The 20849-nt window shown below is 47.1% G+C and overlaps 2 protein-coding genes across 5 annotated transcripts in view; one reads left to right on the forward strand and one right to left on the reverse strand.

Annotated features, from left to right (window-relative positions):
• Positions 1-10595, forward strand: part of ttll5 (tubulin tyrosine ligase-like family, member 5) — a 35735-nt gene extending 25140 nt beyond the window's left edge. For 2 of the 4 annotated variants that reach the window (XM_057059435.1, XM_057059438.1), the window contains 3 exons: positions 1064-1235; positions 3804-3991; positions 9236-10595. In XM_057059435.1, coding sequence (XP_056915415.1) covers positions 1064-1235; positions 3804-3991; positions 9236-9404 — 529 coding nt within the window. In that variant the 3' untranslated portion in view covers positions 9405-10595. Of the gene's footprint in view, positions 1-1063; positions 1236-3803; positions 3992-6449; positions 6533-9235 lie in introns of those variants that run through there. The other 2 variants (XM_057059436.1, XR_008954425.1) reach the window with 2 other exon arrangements.
• A 10-nt stretch (positions 10596-10605) lies between these two features.
• Positions 10606-20483, reverse strand: tgfb3 (transforming growth factor, beta 3). Its single transcript, XM_057059446.1, has 7 exons — positions 19724-20483; positions 15942-16105; positions 14576-14705; positions 14324-14431; positions 12386-12539; positions 11712-11865; positions 10606-11626 (listed from the first exon to the last, which is right to left on the reverse strand). Exons 1-7 carry the CDS (start codon positions 20067-20069, stop codon positions 11468-11470), a joined length of 1215 nt encoding a protein of 404 aa, XP_056915426.1. The 5' UTR covers positions 20070-20483; the 3' UTR covers positions 10606-11467.
• Between the last annotated feature and the right edge of the window lie 366 nt (positions 20484-20849).

Here is a 20849-nt window from a genome sequence, read left to right on the forward strand (position 1 = left end):
CTGGATATTTCGCAAGGCTTCCCCTTGAGTGACAGAGTGATTACTAGGCTGTAGATATTGTTCTGGGAGATTATTGAATTCTAATTTTAGAGCTTATCAGAGTTTGGCTCTGAGGTGAAGCAGCTATTGTGATTTTAAGCCTGCAGTGTTTTCTGCCAATCACTTTTTTTTTTTTTCATCCCCACAACCCATGGGGAGCGCCCCCCCCCACCTCCTTGAAGCTCCCAGTTGTGCTCTCCATGGCATTATTTTTGGCTGAGATGTTCCATATACAGCAGAACACCATGATCCACATGTCTGAAGTGGGAGTCCAGTCACCTCATCGCTCCAACAGCAGCTGAAAAGAAGAGAGAGAGAAAGAGAAAAAAGGAAAAGAAAGGAGGAGCTGAAACGGGCTTAGTTCTAATGACAGATAATCCAGTTACAAACTCGTGGAGCTCGTCAAAAGGTTGGCTTTCCAGGTTGTGGCTTTGTGATGTGAATGGAACGTGAAGCTCTGGGAGCGCTGAGGCACAGAGAAAAGGTTCTCAGTTCAGCCTGCGTTTGCCACAGACTTGCCCTCTGCTTTGATATTCATCCACACACTTTGACTCGAAGCTTTCAGGGCTCTTGAGCCATTTTGCCTTTTTTTTTTTGATTAATGAATGAATCGACTGATTTTGTCTTTGGTTGGTTTATATACCCACAAAACGGTCTTATTGCAGCTCAGTGTTGAGTAACTGAAACTTGGATTAGCTTGCAGGGTGTCAGTTATTAACACGGGTCTGCTATTAACAGCTTCATTTTGGGTGTATTGAGAGGAGATCTGTGCTCTCATCTTCCAAACAGACTCAGCCACTCATGATATGACAAAAAAGACTTCTGAACTCTTAAAAAATTCTGGATTTAAGTGTGTCCTTCTTGATTTATCTGTTAAAACGCGCTTAATCTGAGCACAAAGTAGGGCCAGCTCCTCCTGGTTGACTTAGCTTTGCTGCTACACACTTTCTTGGCATGATGTCAACATTAGTGCGACAGTATATCCCCCTGCCAATTCAATTCATGTCTGCCTTCCAACCAACAGACCCCAGAAAGACCGAGAGGACACCCCCAAGAGCCTGCTGGCAGCGTTGACCCCCCAGCAAGTTTACCCGCCCGCCCCCAGCAGCAACCAACTTCAGTCTGCCATCAGAAAGCTGCAGCAGCGACGGCTTCGGTCTCAGCAGTTTCTCGACCAGAGCCACCGTATACAGCAGGTACAGAGACGCCTTTTCATCCTTCTCCTCAGCACTGAACCCAAAATATAATATTTCAGTTGCTGGAAGCCTGGATGGTTACTTTTAGTAAAATTACACCCTGGAAAAAATAGAACAAATTGTGTTAGAGTTTTAAATAAATACTCCATTTAAATGCTTTGACTGCTCATTTTCTCATTTGCTCATTACGCCACTATTTATGGTTTTCTATTACCGTATAAAGTCCGTAGCCTGCACCAGCGTCCGCCTGGCGTTCTTGCTGCGCCGCTCTTTTGCCCGCCCGCCTTCACCTTGGTAATTGATGGAGGAGACCTCAGTGTAGGTGCAGATTATCATTTCACTTTTGCGGCAACGTCGCCCAGAAGATTACAAAATCCGCCCACATCCAGGAAACAAACCTGCACGTTTGCATTCGCAGAGCTCCCTCGACCACAACGGCAAAGTCCCCTTTAACAGAAGCTCGTACCAGCAGAGCCAAGCCTGATTGCTTCCCCCTAAATTACACCGTTTGGCTGAAGTCGGTGAGGATTATATCGGAGTTTGAGTAATCAAAGACTGGTGTCCATTAGGGCGTTAGAGCGGTCTAACCATTACATTTCAGAGCTGATTCACACTCCGTTTGTGCTCTTCACTGAAACGCAGGTCAAATAGGATGGTCGGGTTTCATGTAGGACAAACGTGTTCACGCCTGGTTAAAGTGGCCGCAGCGATTTGGCTGTTTTATATCCATCCATTGTTTTTGTTGTTGATGGTTCCTAATCTGGGTGTTGGGGCGAGCTCAGACATACACCAAGGACAGGTCACCAGTCTTTTATAGCACACACGCACACACCATTTACACATCCAGTGGTAATTTAATGTCGCCACTCAACCTAATGTGCATGTTTTTTTTGACCGTGAGACCACATAAGCTGTGTAATTTTAATGTTTACAGGATGAGGATCTGTCTTCAAGTACAGTTGCTTTTAAATCTGAGATGAAGTGCAGTCCCTTTATGTACGGAGTGAAAGAGATACAGCGCAGCACCCTGGGACAGCTCGGAGGCTGTAATTGGATTGGATTCTGTGATTGGATATACTTCTTTTGCCAGTCCTCCCTGAGTAATGCAGTTGCTCTAGCGTCATTGTTTTTTCTTTTCTCGGTTGGTTCCTTAATTAATGCAATTGAGGTGATATTTCTCTTGGCATGGCTCAGCAGCCTTACGCAAGGCACTTTATGAAAACGATCCCCCTGCTTTTTCTCTCTCTCTCTCTTTCTCTCTCTCTTCCATTCTCCTTCTCATATTGCCCCACAATCAGATGACCAAGATTCTTGGGTTTTGTTTTTTTCATGGCACGTCCCATCACCAGTCACATATGGTCAGGAAAGTCTACTACAGTCTGAAATCTGTCAGTTTTTGACATCCTGGACTTGCTGTGAACTTTTGTGGAGAGTTGTCCTTTTTTAAAAAAAAATTTCCCCAAAAAACTGAGGTCATAGAAGACTGGCTCTGGATATGCTCGTCTCACCATCTAATCAGACATCCCTCCCTAAAAACCTTACCACCCCTCCCCATTTGTTCCACCCACGTCGGGCTTTGCTGGTCTGACCTAGAAATGTGCGTCTATACCGAAAGTGGGGACGTCTGTGTGGGAGCTAATGCACGCCAAGACCCATCCAGTGACTCTAGCCGAGACATTTGCCTGTGTGCCCCTTTATCGTTCTACTGATTATTTATGGCCCTGTGTAAAAACTAATTAATCATGATTAAATGAACTGAAAAAAGTCCACCCTTAAGTGATTGTGTGGAACAGAGAGAGTGACAGGGGGCTATCCGGCCACTTTGCTTCACATTCTAGTTAGTGGATGCAGACTGCGCGGCTCCTCTGCAGACTTGGCCTCAGGCCACCTGGCAGCCAAAGAAAGGTACCCTTCCTGGAGCCGCTCACACTGAGCTGCAACTGTAGGCCTCGCAACCTGGAAATTCAGCTCGCCATTTATCAGCACACAAATTACATCAGATATGCGCTGTCACACCGCCGGACCCCTGAACGGCTGCTCTATGAAGCTTGAAAGCCATTAGCTTGTTAGATAGCCGTATAAAGCTGCGGAGAAAATAGCGTCGGCGTGAGACGTGGAAGGAATGTACGCACAGCATTCCCCTGCTCTGCGAGGGCCGAGTGAAATGCGGCTTTTTTCATATCATGTCAGGGAGGAAGGGGGAAAAAAAGCAGTATTATCTCACACATGCCCACACCTTTCCAAGCCTTTGAAGAGATTCTTGTAGCAACAAATAAATGATGGGAAGAATTTGGTTCTCGGCATCTGCAAAAAAAGAATGTTGCGCTTCCTTTGATACTGGATTAATAAAACTGCAGTATTTCTTGTGACACACCACGAGTTTTGACACGGATGACATTCTCCCACCCCCCTGATAATCCACTGCAAAGCTGTAATTCACGTTTCCTTCTTTTTAGTACTGTTTTATGTCTTGGGAGGTCATTGTGCAGCCTTTTTGGGAACGAGGAGTAAAGAAACAAGCAAAAATGTATTTCCATCGGTTTGATAATGCTGCCTCCTTTTCCTTAGGCTCAGTTTCCAGAGCAGTCCACTCCTCAGGTTTCTGCCATCTCCAGCGTTTGCCCCTCGCCGAGCGTCCACCTCGGTCCTTCTCCCAGTCAGGTCCCGTCCCGTCTCGGTCCCGGCGTCATCCCAAAGCCGCCCAGCAGTGCCAAAGATGGACAGACCAGGAAAACAGCAGCAAAGCGGCTCATGAAGTAAGACCCTGTTCCGTCCCTTCAGGCGTTGAGGTTAAAATCCGGTGTAGCCAAGGGTTTAACAAGTCACTGTATAATAACCGTCATTCAGTCCCAGCACCGAGGTGTCAATAATTGACTGCTTCATGTGGACTGAAAATGGCGAGGGTGCTGAGTTCAGCAGGATATGGCTAAAGTTAATGGGAGCCGGAATATGCGGGCAGCAGCACGCTCCAAGGGTGTATCGGCGTGTTCGGTAAACAACCTCATCACAGGCCTGATTTCTGTCTGAACCGTAAACAGAGCGTGGTTCAGTGGAAGGACCCGGACTCTGAGCGCCGTTTAAATCCTGTTTGGTTTGGAGATAAGCTGAAGAGCGCAGTAAGAAAAATAAAAGGAAAAAGGGAGAAACGGGGTTTGAACTGCCAGCTATTTCACCCGATTGCTTTATGACTTTATTACCACGACGTCCAGCCAAATTACACAGCAACAGCAAGCCAGGGCCCATAGGTCGTTTAAAAGCAGTTGGGGGGGTGGTTCAGCACCTGCCAGTGCAAAAAGGAAGGACGCGGCCGGATAGGAGCACTGCCTGTATCGGAGCCGTCCAGTATGACACCGGTCCAGTGAGGAGCTCTCACTCCAGCGTCCGTGACAGCAGACGAAGGGTTAAGTGGGCAGCGGCAGTCCTGGAGTGATAGAATAGGTTAGAGCAGCCGGTGTTTGCTCCTGTGTATGTCTTCCTGGCGGTGGCTGTGTTTATCCTCTTCATGTGGAATTCCAGAGCCCCCTCACACTCTGCTCTGTCCTGCATTTTTGTGGTGGAGCGGTGTGACAGGGGAGAGTGTGGGAAAAACGGAAGCCTCGGGACCAAAACTGCACCGGTGGAAACAATGAAATGAAAGAATAAAGAGAAGGGGACAGAAACAGGACTAAAGTCCAGAGCCGAAGGCCGTCATTGTTTGCAGAAAATGGTGGATAATAAGTTGCTTCCTTTCCTTTCGGCGCTCGTTTTAGGGGCTGCTCCACGCCTCTGCTGTTGAGGTCCATCCCAGTTTAGCATCAGTTGTGTTTAAAGTGCTGGCTGAACACACACAGTTCAGGTCTCCTTCATGGACAAAAGTTGACCTGGTGTTTTCTTTTTGGCACCAAATGCTGATAAGTGACATTAGACCTCGATAGAATGACCCCGAGCTGTCAATCTTGTGCTTTAAAATCCGTGAAAGTGTTTCCACGAACACACTAATGCAGATTCGAAGAAGCTGAGGAGACTCTGGAAAGATGTTCGACTGGCAGCATCTTCACCAATTGTTTGGGGGTTGCTAAGCTGTCTAGCGGTCCATCTATACACCACAGTCACCAAGTTTGTAAGACAAATAAAAGAGGGCGTTTGGTATTTTGGAGAGGTTCACTTCTAACTATAGAAGCCGAGGCTGTCATCTTCTGCTTTACTAATAGGGTGACACTTACAGCAGCACTGTTAACGCCTCTTTCCCTCTATTAATCAGCCACAACAGTAGTTGTTTTAACAAGATACTGTACACACACTGAAGCCAGAAAACGTGTGTTTACAGTGTAGCTTTATCCCACTCTTGTCAGTTTAGATAACATAAAGACAGGTTCAACACAATCATTCCGGAGGTTTTTGGGGCTCCGTTTTAAGCTTATCTGTCATCCAGACTTGCTGGAAGTTCAAATTCCAGTCTCACCTGCAGCGTCCCTGACCTGTGAAGCGACAGACTGAGAGACTGTTGACAAAGAAAGTGATGTGAAGAACCTAGAGGTCAAGTCCCCCCCCCCCCCCCCCCTTTCAAAATGAAAGGAGTCGTTTCCTGTGGAGGTATGCCATGCTTGAAGTGGGCCTGTTCTATTTGTGGTTGTGTAATGGAATGAAAGAACAACTGTGCAGCCCCTTACAAGGAGGCAGTGTGTACCCTCATTACCTTGTTAATGCTCCTTTGGCAAGCTGCTGTTACCGGGCGAGGGGTTAATGCAAGTTAAGCTTTATTTATTGTTCCCTCTAAACATTCTTAACAGATTTAATGCATAAGGTTACAAACATGTTCTTCTGCTCGGCACCCCACCACTTTTTTTTTTAATCATGCCGTATGATTATACTGTATGAACAGGGTGATATGATTCCTTGTTCATGCCTTCCAGACATCTGCATGAAGTTAGCTATAAGAAAGCTCACGTATGTGACTTTTCTGTCTGACGCCGGGCCATAATGGCGTCACTCGGGACAAGGAGCGGGAATTTGGCCTCCTTGTGTCACAGCAGGTTACGAGCGGCACTCAGTAAACACTTAACCCCCCTTTTGCCTTCAGCTGCACATGGAGAATATTGGAATAAAATGACTCCGCTCAGACACGTGGGCGTGAATACGCAACACTATAGATATTCCGTCTCTCTGGCGATTGTCACTTTTAACGTGACGTTTTCTGCGGGGAGTTCGCGGGCTAACAGTATGTCTGATTGACAGGCAGACGTCTACTGAGTGCACGGCCAGCGGAGGTGTGTCCAGCGCCCAGCGCACCGTCTACGAGGCCATCTGCGGTAAAACAGGTGGGTCTCACCCACGCGGCGACCTTGTCGTAACCTTGCTGCCACGTGGTATCACATCGACGCCGTCTCTGTGCCAGCGCCCGTGACTGTGTCCAGGCCGGGTGGAAATTCCCCGCGGAGGACTGATTAACACCACGGGGTATTTTTAGCCACCTCGTGCCTCCTTGGAGCTCTGCAGGATGTGAAAGAAAGCCACATTGTCATGACTATTCAACTGGTTTAGTGTGTGTATGAAAGGAAATATGCAGGAAAATTACCTACATTATCTTAAAATGCAGACATCACTGAGCATAAATGGGATTCGAAGTGCACCACGTTGATCATTCAGCATTTTCTCAGGCGCAAATTTGTTTAAGTCTCCCTCTCCTGTGAGTTTTCAAAAACTTTCAAAGAGGCTGCCCCGTCGCACCCCAGAGAGGCAGCTTTCCTTCGTGTTATTCCGAGCAATATGCTCCATTGTGGTTGCATGAACTCACGTGTGCCCTGTCATCCTGCCCTGATTACAAGTCTTTCCACTCGAAACGGAGTTCTGAGCTTATTGCTGTACCAGCGATGCACCAGTGCCCGACGGAGAGCTTTTTCCACTGCACGTTAGCGCACGCTAGCAAATCAAACCATTCATCACATCACTTGCTTGTCCAAGTTAAGCCGACCCAGAGATTAGCTTGTCGGAAAAACACTGTAGCCGTACACACGCACGTGCATGCACACACACACACACACACACACACACACACACACACACACACACACACACACACACACACACACACACACACACACACACACATACACACTTTCCCCCTATCCCCTCCCATAACAATTCTTTTCATTCTCTCTTCGGTATGAATGTTGGCTCAGGTTAACAAGCATCCTATAAAATCATCAATTACTGTAACTGAATCTGTTGGGAGACGTTTCTGAAATATTTAACGCATTTTTTCCATCATTAAGGCCACAAAGGGGGAAATTCTTATTACCTTTAACGCTTTGCAGCCCTGCCCCACTTCTAATGTTTTCGGTTTTGATCCGATTGAAATGTTTTCCCTGGCAGCGGTTCATATCTGTTGAGGAAGTCGCCTACAGTAAATGAGCCAACAGCTATTCCCACTTTAACCAGGAACATCAGACATGCGATCGTGCGCTTTCAAGGTATCAGTGTGTGCAGTCATCCAGTGGTTAAATAAAGTTGAACAAAGACAGAGAAAAGATGAGCAGCATTAGCATTTAGCCACGAATGAAAGTGGCAGCAGGACAGAGGGCCAGTGTGGCGTTTCAGAGGGAGGAGGGTGTTATTAGAAGGGACAGGGTCTTGCTGGAGCTTAGGAGCGTGTCAGGTCCCCCTGCCTGCACCGTGCACCTTTGTAGTGAGATGACTGTGTTCCCCTCATTGATTTTGACAGGGAGTTAGAACACGGTCCAAATGGAGAGCATTCTCTATGATCAGCTGTCAGCTGCCATTAATCACACCCTGCCTTTATCTCCCTCCTGTGTACTCTCTTAACTCTTCCCCTCTCTGCTCGTACCACTCCCCCCTCCCTCCCGCTCACCCCATTTTGCCCTTTCCTTCCCATTTTTTGTTAGTGCGGACTTTTGACTCGGGACGCTCGGGAGGGGTTCTGACGCGGCCCTATCAAAGCCCACAAACCCAGATTATATCGGCCACATGTGTTTCACAATGGCTCCCTTGAAGCGTTTCTCGAGGTTCTCAGGGCTCCACAGCTGGCGACTGTGAAGATTTATTGCTTTAGTTTGAGCAGGAAATGAACGCTGCACTTGTGCCATTTTAATGGGAGCCTGATCATGTCAGGGCGGATACCGTGTGCTTCTTTCTATTAAAATAAGACTTTGTGGAAAAGGAACCTTGTTTGGAAAGGAAAGCAGTTATTGGCTGTGATCTGCTTTTCGGATACATTATGTAAGTTGTTGGCCGTTCGATTAAAAGCCGTCACTTTGCTCCAGTTAGGCGTCTCTTCGAGTCTTTTATTTGTCACGTTTGATCGTGCCGCTGGAATCAGAACCCTCGAGCGAATTCAGCCTCTTTGTCTTTCTCCGATCCCGAGGAAACCGGAGGAAGCAGCTTCCAGCGGTCGTGTCATTGGATTGGAAGTCGGGGAGATGTTTTCGTTCTCCGGCTCAGTCAGGCCCCATGGTGTAAAAGAGCACCAAAATAAACAGAGTGCACAGAGAGGGGAATGAAAGGGAATACTGTTTGGGAGCACAAACACAGCAGCCCTAACTGTATTGGGAATGCCGCTTCTACTGGATGACTGGCCGCGGGGATGAGGCGGGAGCGTCCACGGGGATGAGTGGACAGTCAAGTGGACGGAAAGCTTAATCAGGAGGACCACTGTCCAGTCGGCGGTCACCTTGAATGTGAATGATTTGAGCGCAACACTCAAATGACCTCATTGACCTCATTAACACAACCTTAATTGTGTGTTTTTTTTACTGAAATAATCAATGTGAAGGCTGAGAATCTCAACAATGGCTTATGTGCTGGTAAAGCACTGGGCGGATTAGCTTTAGCTTTAGCAAAGACACTTAAGCCTGTTCCATTTTTCTAATTTGCGTGTTCACGTGGTTCCAGGTAGATTGATAAAGAGTCAGGAGAAAGTTCCGGACACAACCCAAAAACGTGCAGCACACAAAAAGAGCCGTAGCCCGTTTTAACTCCTGTCTGGTGTTGCTGCTGCCTTCTAGGTCTCTCCTTGTACCACAAGCTGGTCCAGGGCCAGGAGGAGCCCGGCCACAGATGACACGAGAGCGTGCGGAGGCGAGCCTTTCCCCTCTGCCAGCCCGACAGGTGTCCCTGCATGTAACTGCATCCTCGCAGAGGTGTATTCTGGGAGAGGACAACATCCAGAGATGAAAGCATGCCAGACATCAAACGGGGGCCCTATTAACTCTCTCCTGCGATCCGGCTTCAGACATGCGAGAGGATGTGCCGCCGGGGCCAAGAATGCCAGCCTTCGACGCAGAGTGGGATTCTGTTAAGTGGCTCAACATCACTTGGCCTCCGCAGCCCCCCCCCCCCGCCGGTTTCCCCCCGGCCCGTCTATTTACCAGCAGTTGTCAGGCCTCGTTCTCCCAGCGCCGCCGATGCCAGGGAAGTGCTTGGCTGACAGATCGTCTTCAGCAGATGGTTTCTCAAGCCCCCGGCAGCATTTAAAGGCAGGATTTGGTGATTTATTTTATACTGGTGAGTGAGGGACGCGTGCCGCTCCGTTACACGAGGCGGGGGTTTCCCTGATTACAGCCTGTAGGAGGTCCAACGCTCTTAACAAAAGAATCTGAAGATTTATTTATTTAACGGTTTATGCGTTGGTCCTTTTCTTTAATCGATTTGGAGTTTTTTTTAAAGATGTTTTTGCCCTGTTGAAAAGAAGCAGTAATTTTTTGCTTGCAAATTAGACCAGAATTTATCACAAGTATATTATTGTTACCGGGTAGAACATATTATGGACACGTTCTCCCCAAAGGTCCCTCGGCCATTTCTGTAGCTTCAGACCTGATTCTGCCACTGAGCAATATTCTGCTGGATGCAACGTTTCTTGGGACCATTTCCAGACTCATCTCAGGGCGCTTTAATTACAGAAAGTCCGTCTGCACTCGAAAAGCTAAAGAGAACTTTTGAATCGTTTCCAAGTGCGGTGAAGGCAGTGCGATACATATCAAGGTGCTCTGCGTAAGTGATGACCATACTTGAATTTCAGGCATGTTTTTGTCAAATCAACAGATTTGATTGAAATAAGCAGGCTGGGTTTTCTAAGAATAACAATATTTTTTTGTGGTGTTTGACCGATGCATGCTAGTTTTTATAGAAGACAGAATCTAAATCCCTGTGTATACGTTGTACTCCGGTTCTTCATGGTCCGTTTTATTCAACACTCGCGCATGCTTGTGTAAATACCTCGATAAAGTCAGAAAACACTGATTGTCAGCAGGGGGGGGGTGTGTTTACCACAGATGCTGTGCTGCTGGAAGTCACAACCACTGCTGACAATCATGATGTAAATGATATTTGTACATGTTTGAATAAATGTTAAAGACTGCAAACAGAGCCGTCCCGCTCAACTGTCGGTTTCTTTATTTAAAAAAAAGGTGTTTCCATAAGTAATAAGAAAAAAAACATTTACAGTTTGTGATCTAATTAAGTGACACATCACTTATTGACATACATCAGTCTCATACAACAGAAAGGCATTAAAACAAAACATAAATCAATTACAAACGATCCCTAGAATCACCCTCCTGTTGTATTACATAACCACTGAGGTAAACATAAGTATTAAAGTATACTATTCTGAAATAAAGGTTGGATTCCAGCATGTTTCTTTCATTTCCATAGGTCATTTTTATTGTTCAGTGCTGCGACGTGCACAGACTCGAGCGTTGGAAGGCGTCCTGCATTGTCACGGCCATGTGTTTTGTTCTCAGAAACTTTTCTTTAAGACCTTTTTTTTCCCCCTTCCTCTCTATTTTACAAATTCCTATCACGTGGAGTCAGCCCGCGTTCTCGTTCTCTGTCTTTTTGTTGAACTGCAATTATTTCCTGTCTCAGAGAGCGCAGCGCTTGTTGGGAAACGTTATTGTTCTGCTCATCTTTCACTGGGGTTTAAATAGCAGTGTTGCGTAACGGCTGAGGTACGGGCTCTTCAGGACGCTGGAACGTGAAAACACCAAACATGAGAAACGAGGCGATTGCTGAAGCGGCCTGATGGCTTGGAGAGCGCTAGCAACGCGGTGTTCGACAAATCTTCTGAGCGAATGCTGCCAATGCTTTTATAGGACCGTGATGGATCTGCACCTTTGTTTTTTTTCGTAACGTGTGTGGGTGTTTGAGTGTGTGTGAAAGAGTTCAGGCGAGGCCGTAGCGGGAGTTGGAGGTACTCGTGGATGACAAATGATTGTCGCCGCGGGGGCGGGGGGGGCCTAGCTGCATTTGCAGGACTTTACCACCATGTTGGAGAGCTGCTCGACTTTAGGGGTGCGACCCACGTAGTAGAGGATGGTGAGGGGCTCCAGGTCCTGAGGAACACAGCAGGGGGAGGCGGACGCTTCGGGGTTCAAGGTGTTGTACAGGCTCAGCAGCTGCGGGAGACAGAGCAGAAGGAGGTAAAGGTCAGCGGCCCGTTCTCCCCGTCCGCCTGATGGCCAGAATGTGCCGTGAGCTCACCGAGCTGTGGGCCGTGGCAGTGTTGCTCAGGTAAGGGCAGGGACCGGAGCAAAAGTTGGCATAGTACCCCTCAGGCTGATGGATCCACCTCCAGCCCAAATCCTGACGGAAATTAATATATAGTGGTCGCACACAGCACTTCTCCTCGTAATTGCTGCAGACGAGAGAAGAAGTGGCGGATTACACGCATTACACATTTCTGTAATTTGTGCCGTGGCAGCCGGAGATCAGAGGATTCCATTCTTAGGTGTGGCCTTATTTTCCATGCTTGGAGTTAGCCCAGGTGTGTTTAGAGCTGCCTGTCAGTCTGACGGAGGAACTCCAGGTCAGGGACGACTGCGTGTAATGAGCGGTGGCATTTTCCTGCAAACGGGACGGATCTCAACTTGCACCACCTAATCCCTCTGCCATGCTCATCAAAGTGATTACCGTCTTTGCTCCGCGCCCTCATTTGCCAACACCCATTTGATACAGGACGAGTGATATTTTTATTTTACAGCTGTTATTTACAATCATACACCCCCGACCGCAACGCAGTCATCACTTCTTATGAGCAAATAGCTCACCTGGTGTCCTGAACTAGTGCAGCCGAGGGTGTTGTCATATTTATATAGTATCAGACAAAAAAAAGAAGCAGTGAATCACATTTTCCAGGGTGAGGGAAGGTGCCTTACTTGAAGCAGTAATTGGTGTCAAGTGCCCGCTTGCGCCTGCGGGGGGAGGACTGAGCATCCAGCCTGTGGGATGGGAGCATCATGAGGATGAGGTGGGGGTGGAGCTGCTCCTTCTGTTTTCTGACGCGGCCGATATCGTAGTCTGGTTCCACACCTGCGGGGGCGACATTTTGGTTAGCTTGGCTGAGACCCCGGCGGCACCGAGGCTTCGCTTTAATCAGCGCGGTGACGGGGTGGCGATGTCATATCCAGGCGGCGCGTCGTTTCTGTTCAGAGGTAGACCCCGAGCTTGTTCTCTTGTCTGTCGGGCCCGTGTCTGCTCAACCGATCTGCCTTTGATAGCTAAAGCAGTAGATGTCCTGCTGCTGGTGGATGCTGCATGTAGCGCTCCGCTTTCATTTAGATCCAAGCATCTGCACACCATGGCAGCACATTCCTTGCGGCCAAGAGTTGAGACCAAGGGCCCAGGGGCCCCATTGCTAAGTGAAATCGCAGATCAATTCTATTACAATGTCTCTCTTCCTCTTATAAAGGAAATCAATTATTATTATTATATTGCAGCTGAATGTTCAGGGCTGGATTATAAACCTTTTTAATAGAGAGTGTGCTGGTGTATCATGACTAGGTTATAGAGACTAAACCAAAACTACCTGCCCTTTTGCCTCCAAATCACGCCCCACCTTTAACAAGGACGAGCACCAACCAATGCATGGAGACACTGACTGATGATATACATAATAATAACTAAAAACCTAAAAATAGCTGGGACATTTTAGGAACTGCTGGCAAGTGTAAACTCAGTCTGGAAGCAAAAACAAACTCTCAGTTCCAGAGTTTATATTGGGTTCTGAGAGCCACTGATGCAGATCAGTCTAACCTGGCTTCATAGCGCTAATCAGAACAAACCCGATTTTTCAACAAACACAAGATGCATATCTGGAACATTAGACAAATGAACCCAAATTTAAACAGACATAAATTGCGTCTGGCTTCAGATCAGCGTGAAGGATGGTGGATCATCTTTTGTCAGCGAGAGGTCCAACGCTGAGTCAAACAAATAAAAAAAAGAGAAAAATGCCGGAATACTGTACAGCTGGAGAAATGGGCTCCTAAATTAAGAGACGAGACGAGCGCAGGGTTCATGGAGTTAACGGCTTCATGAAAGCAGGCGAAATTTGACATAATTGAGGTTATGATGTGCAGCGTTTTGACTGCGGGGTACATCAGTACGACTCCCTTTTCTCTTTTCTGAAAAATAAATAAGCGCTGGCAACAGAGCGATTTTCCAAATGTCAGTATTCTTTTAACTTCTCGTTATGTGGTTTCATATCATAAACCGGTGGAAAGTCAGTAAAAACATCACAATCGATTCAAAGTCCCTGCGATTAACGGTCTTTAACATCCTGTGCAGGTTTCGAAAAACATTAAAGGCCGTCTTGCAGGACGTCTCCTCTTTCATCCTTATCGGAACTCTCTAGGTCTATAAATCACGGACCCTGCACCCCACCCATCCTCGCATTTGTACTAGCAAGGTGCACGGAGACGGCTGATGCTAGCAGTAACTTTGGAAAGAATCATCCTTGGGCCTCGGTCAGTGCTGGACTCTTTTGCATCACTTAGCATCTTTTGTGTTGTTTGTGTGCTTGTAATCTGCAGCAGCTGACTGTATTAGCGGTTGTGAAACCTCCAGTAACATCTGCTATGATGTAGCGCTGGCTCATTGGCAGTTGTAATATTTGCAAATTACAGAGACTGGCCGCACAAAACACACCCATGCACACACACTTATGATACTCTTCTTATGGTTTGAATAAATATATGGTCCAATGCCAGTTTGGAACCAGTGTTGTTTTCAGCACCATCGTGACACTTTGCTAAATGCAACGGTTTGACTCACTCGCGTTTGTCACGCCACTGAGGTATTAAACGCAGCCTCACCTTCGAACCTGACCTCAAGCACTTCATTGGCATGCTCGATGATGTCACCATTAGATCTGAAAGTGTTGCAGGGACAATGAACGCTGATCTCCAGGCCGAGGTTGGTCTCTGACGGAGAAACAAGAGCAGAGGAGAATAAAGAACCGATATTTTCCCCTCGGGCCACTTTCCGTCAACTCAAAAGAGCCGGCACGAGTTGGATGGATCTGTAATAAGGTGCGATGCGGGGAAAGTCTGAGGCGTCCCACTCACGGCGGTACATCAGCCACTCTCTCACGGTCTCGGTAACATCAAAGGAGACCCACTCGGGCGTTCCCTTGGTCAGGACATTCTTGCCCCCAATGTAGCGCTGCTTGGCTTTGGGGTTGTCTTTCTGAAGGATCTGCAAGAAAAGATGAAAATGTGACCCAGCTGCATAAACTCTTTCTTTTACACACACGGAGAGAACCAGAGCTGTCTGTCTGAGCCAGACTCTTCGGGATGCCTTGGGCCAAATGTCTACTCCTAATGGAAAAAGTGACTACCAGTGTTGATATCTCCATTTTGCGAGTTAATGCCTGCGTGTTACCCTCCTGCCAATGAGGAGCTGGCTGTCCTTCACATCAGCACTTCAAACTCTGACTTCAGCTTGACTCCCAGATGCAGACGGTTCCGCGTGAAAAAGGACTAAACGCGCAGGTATCTACGAGGAATTCCAGCCCTAATTGTGTTAGCATGGGATTGTGTGCCAAGTATACGATCCCGACGTTGGAGGAAAGGCAGCAGACATTCCTATCTCCATCAGCACCTCTCAAACAAAGGTGTTTATCTGTGGTGAGAAATGTGTTTTGGTGCCTGGTACGAGCACTTAGGCCCACAGCGGGGCTACGGATAACCAGGTTCCTGAACATTGTCAGGATCTAATCAGTCTTCCTGTGGGAACGAGGGGCCACAGGACCGCCGGGCTCAGCCCTCTGCCAATCAGCCCCAGCTTTAAAAGTACGGGGGCAAGAAGGCCGCTCCCTTTACTCCCCCCAATGGGCGACCCTGCCTCTATCTCCTCCTCAGCTCCTGGAAACAATCTGAGGTCCTGACAGTCTGTGTTCAGCACTGACGAGAGCTTCGCCTCAAAGGAGGTATGCAGTCCGGAGACGCTCGTTTCCACGGCAGGAAATGTTGGAACCTGATCATCACTCCTGGTCTCTCACGGGAGATTAACGAGGAAACCGAGAAAAAAAGAAATCAATCTTTGCCACCCCACAGGCAGGCATGTAACAGATGTGTGCTCAAGCCCACTTCACTTCAGCTACTCAATACTTTGGTTCCTCACTGAAGAACCTAAACTGATCAAAACAGGTACTGCTTTTAGATGGACACTTGAGCGACTGATAAATGGTAATCTAAGGTTTCTCAAAGACGGCTGTGGAAGCTCTTAAACGGGTCCTAATGGAGAATCCATTTGGCTGTTGCACATGGAATAATGATCAGTGCATGAAAGGAGCTCAGAGGAACCGCTGGACACCCTAATATAAATGTTTTCATCTTTCTCATTCACCTGCACGGCACCCGCGAGAGAAATTGAGCGCGTCAGCCCCCCTGCGCTGTGCTAACATTGGGAATGAACGGTCAGTTCACGCACCTGGTAGAGCTCAATCCTCTGCTCGTTTCTCTTGGCACCGGGGTTGGGGATCCGCTGGGCTCGAAACTCGGCTCGGAATAAGTTGGTGGCGTTCTTCTCCATGGTGGAAACGTTGAAGCGGAACACTCTGGAGGTGATACTCTTCGGGCAGTGGGAGAGATCATCTGCAGGCAGTGGAAATTATGATTCACACTTCATTATGTTGAACGTTGCATTGAAATCGGTGGAGGGCACATTATTAAAGCCTATTTTCTCCTGATGATGTTTTTTTAATTGGCTTTTTGGGTTTCCCTCCACCAGCCAACAGATTAAACCCCCGCTTTTTTTTTATTGTGTATTATTTCTAGTCAGTTCCAGAGACATGGATCATTACCACAAACCATCTGCTCATACTGTCCGAGTTAGCAACAAGTTGAAGTCATGAAATAAAAACCAAATGTCCGTCATTGTGCTGCAATGGGAGGCAGCATGCTCCTCCACCCACTGACTCTGGAGCCCAACAGGTGCTCCAAGGGCTCGGGGATCAGCCAGAAATTCTCTGGAAGTGTGAGGAACACGTGGGCTCACATATAGCTGACGACTGCCTGGGAAGCCAGCAGGGAAGGAGAGTCCGCCGGGACAGTAATGTTTGGAGGACTGTTGGCTTGTTATATGCACGGTGCAAGGGTGCGTGCGTGTGATAATGTGCTGACCTTTCAGCAGAATAATTGGCCACATTGTGGTTCAATCTCAAACACTTCCTGCTGCAGAGATGCTTTTTTCATACACTTGGCTGATTTATTCATTTGAACCTGAGAAGCCCGCGGTGTTGAGCAAAACAAACACTGGGAACATTTTACTGTCTCAATGGAAACACTCATTTACAGCCAATCCGCGGCTCATTTATTACCCCATCGTGAGCTTTACTACTGAACCTTTGACTGCTGGGGGTTGAATGGGGTACTACGCTTCCAGCAGGTTTACACTCGATGCTATTTCAGGACAGATGGAAACTCGGGAGCTCAGTTGTTTTCTGTGTCATGCATGAAAAACTCACACATCTTAGCGAATCTGCACTTCTTCTGACCCATAATCCTATTTCAGCGTGCTGTTAGTCATTATCTGGTATTTCCAAGAGTTTCTTTTTTTCAGTTCAACTTTCCTTATTTATAGGTGACCTTTTCAGGATTCCTCCCCAGCCAGATCTCTCTCCAGTGTTTCCACACAATCTTTTGCGGAGGAAACCTCAGTAGCCCTTTCCTCCTCCTCGCCCGTCGCTCCATCTCCCCCACAGAAGGTGGAAAGCCCCACTTTGACGGGAGATTTGAAATTCTAATCAAGTCTTTGGTTTCCTTTTGGGTGACCTCATTTTTCCCATTGCGATGGTTTTAGGTGGATTTCGCATTATGGTTTATTTTTGCCAAGGAAAGGTAATTCGTTCCATGTTGGTGGTGGGGGGTGTAGGGGGGGAGCTACATGAATAATTAACATGAAATTCATTCACCCATTTCCAAACCCTCACCAGCTGCCTGGCCATGCCAGTCAAAGGTAACCCTGTAAGCTATCTGAGAAGATTTGAGCAGATCTCAGGAAGGAAACATTTAAGGACATCAACGTGGCTACTCCTCCTCACTGGACCTGGACGCGAGCTACCTCACCCTGATTGACAGCAACGTGCACCCCCGAGAAGGCCTTGTGCTTCTGTGTCAGGGCTCCTCAAAACACACAAGCCTCGCCTGATTAAAAAACAAACACGAGAAAGCCTCTCAGGAATCTCCTCTCTCGCTCTCTCTCTGCCCTTTTGCCCAAGGACTGTGTGTGATGTCAGTCTCTCCAGGGTCTGCAGAGGTAAACAAAAGGAAGTGGGAAGCACGGGGCCAGCAGGTGCTTGCCAGCTGCATGCTGGGGTGTCTCCTGCTCACAAAGGAAAACAGGAATCAGTCTCTGTCATGGCAATAGATCTGCAATCTGATTTTCCTCGCTGTGCCATCCTCTTGCTCAGTTGTGGTTTGGATGTTTCGTCAGACAGAAGTCTTATTCTCCCGCTTCCTGTTGCAACAGACGTTCGCTTGATGGATCCCTGCAGTGAGATAATGTGGGGCAGTTCTGGTCGAAGGGAAAAACAACTCTTTTTTCCCCCCGTATTCAATTAGGAATGAGGAAGCAAAATGGAAAAGGCGGAGGAGTTGGGGGAGATGCTGTTTGTTTGGTGACTGGCCAAAGACCTTGGTTTGTTCAGATGACATCATCTTTCTACTATCCCTGATACCCTGCTGTTGTGAGTGCTGCTGCTCGTTTCTCACTCACACAGAGTCAGGGAGTTTCTTCTGCAGCTAGGAATGATCTGGCTCTTGTGTCAGATAAAATCTCTATTCACAGGCACACATTTATTGCAGGGGGGGGGGGCACCAAGCTCTTGTGCGGGCCACCTGAATTTTAAGCCCCATTGCTGCTCAATCTCCGCCGTCCTTCATTCTGTCATAAATGCCATGATTTGTGTCCATAGAAATGTCTAGCAAAGTCGTCTGGACCAAGTGGCACATTCAAGTATGAGAGAAAAGTTTCTGTTTAACTTTTTTACTGGGAAGGAAAGAAAGAAAGAACGAAAAAAAAAAAAGTCTTGACTGTATTCCCATACACTCCCACCTTCCAAAAACGGTGAATGTAAAACTCATTATATCCAACAGCAGGAATGAAAATGAACTACGCTGCAGAATTATCAAGGTGACAGACATTATGTTTCTACATTCTGGACTCTAACAGGCATCGCCCCCTTAAAACTTACATAATGGAAACGGTGAGAAAAGTGCTAATTAATGCTGGCACCTGCAGCAGATCTCATTAATGCCCCCACTGAATGAGCCATTTGATGCTGGAAGAGCCACCTGCACTGTGGCTTACAGTGGAAAGCCGGCATGGTGTGGGAACGTGCTCAGATCCCACTCCTTCCACCTTTGTTTGTTTTGGGAGCTTTACCTCTGACCAGTGGATAAACCCAGAACTGTGTATTTAGAATGTCAGAGGCACATTCTGGGACCTTTGAAATGGATTTGGAGCTAATGCTGGAAGGTTCTGCTTAGTGTCAGAGCACAGCATAAACACCTGTTGATTTCAAAATGGACAAACTTGTCTCAGACCTATGAAAAGGCACAGATCCAGCTCTTAAAAGCTGACGTTTTTGTTTTTTTGGGGAGGGAATCTGCTACTCACTGAGCTTCTGTTTCTGATTTCTGGAACAATCAATGGACCATAGTTTATACAGGAAATACCAATATGAATGGACAAGGGAACTGGATCATAACATAGCTGCTAGTAAGTATTAGTGTGGAAGTAAAAGCGAGAGTCGCGGAGGATAGACATTATTGGGGGAAACTCACCGCTAGAAAATAGAAATGAGGTATTGGAGTTGGCATTCAATACGCGACTTGCCTGAGAATTTTCCTCTCTGAGGAATGTGTCAGGCTCAAGCAGGAGTTCCCATGACTTTGGTGTGAGGTATGTTTGAGGAATGGTGCTCATTCCAATTAGATTGTTTACTTTGCCCTCTCCTTTGCGCACCGCTCCGCCGCATTTATAGCCGCGTCCGTGCGTAAAAGCTGCACCGACGCGATCGCTCCTAACGCCAACTGAAATCCGACGCACTTTCCTGATTGTTGCAATGCAATTGCTAAGCACCAAGGTAAATTGAAAGCGTATACCTCAAAATCTTGGATCAACATTTGCAAACTGGAAAAATAGGCTGTTGTTTACTGGGTATTTTGTTTCAGTAGAAGCACGTGGATAATCCAGAACACAGTACTTACTGTTTTCTGATGGTCTATTGGTCATGTTGAACTTGTAAATCTCTTTTGCATAGTACTCAGTCTCCGTGTTATCCTGTCCGCAACTCTGCTGTCTGTCTCTTCCCAGCTCCTCAATGAGCTCCTTGGTGCTGTTATACAGCGCCAGAACCTGATACGGTACTTGACTTGGACCTGTTGTTTGAGGCGGACTGGTCAGCCGTAGTTTACTGAGAATTTGTCCACGGACCGCCTCTACCCTCTTTTTCTTTATGTGGTCGATGTCCACAGTGGTGCAAGTGGATAACGACAGAGTCATTGTCACACAGTCTGACAGGAGGAAAAACAAAAGTGCATTGACCAGATTCATATTTCACTGTGCGTTCGTTTACAGCCAATGCTTGTCAAGTAAAAGAAGGCAAAACAAAGTTCCGAACTGAATAAAACTCCTTTTCTCTTTTCATTCAGGTCGTGAGTGAGTTCTGTTCCTGGAAGATTCCCATTTTTTTTCAAGTGCTATGTCATCTTTGCAAAAAGCGCATTTGCATGGGAACAACTCCGTGCCATTTTGGAAAAAAGGGTCTCAATTCTTCATTAAAAGTCTTTATCCTAAAATTCATCCCCCTTTGCCTCATGCAAACGATTCTTCTCTCTTTGCCCTGTTCACAGTGCACCGCTGTTCAGTCTCTCCATTGCATTGGGCTCTTTCCATCCACTTGTGCTTTGGAGCCAGTGCGCCTCTCTGATAGCTCCTTGCAGCTCAGCCTCAAATACACTCCAACTCGCTACGCTCTCACTTATACGTTATCACGAGCTGTGACGTTTTGTTGGGAGGGGCACCGAGTTATTACCTCTTTTCGGAGAATGAGAGAATCCTTCTTTGAGAGGAATTCAATCCCACTCCCGCAGTTGCTCTCGATTTTCACATTGAAAAGCATGCGTAAAGGCTCATTGCGCAACGCACTTTGGCAAGTCTGATTTTTGAACATTCCGAAAAACAGCTGAGTTGACAAACACGTTTTAATCCCTTGTGAATAAGACAAATAACCGGACAAATTATTTCACCCTATCTAGAGCGCATCAATTCATATTATAATACACGATTATCCACACATAAAAACTGAAGTTTGAAACGCTATTTACGACTGAA

The sequence above is a fragment of the Takifugu flavidus genome, chromosome 16 (genome assembly GCF_003711565.1).
Source record: "Takifugu flavidus isolate HTHZ2018 chromosome 16, ASM371156v2, whole genome shotgun sequence".
Taxonomy (NCBI): domain Eukaryota; kingdom Metazoa; phylum Chordata; class Actinopteri; order Tetraodontiformes; family Tetraodontidae; genus Takifugu; species Takifugu flavidus.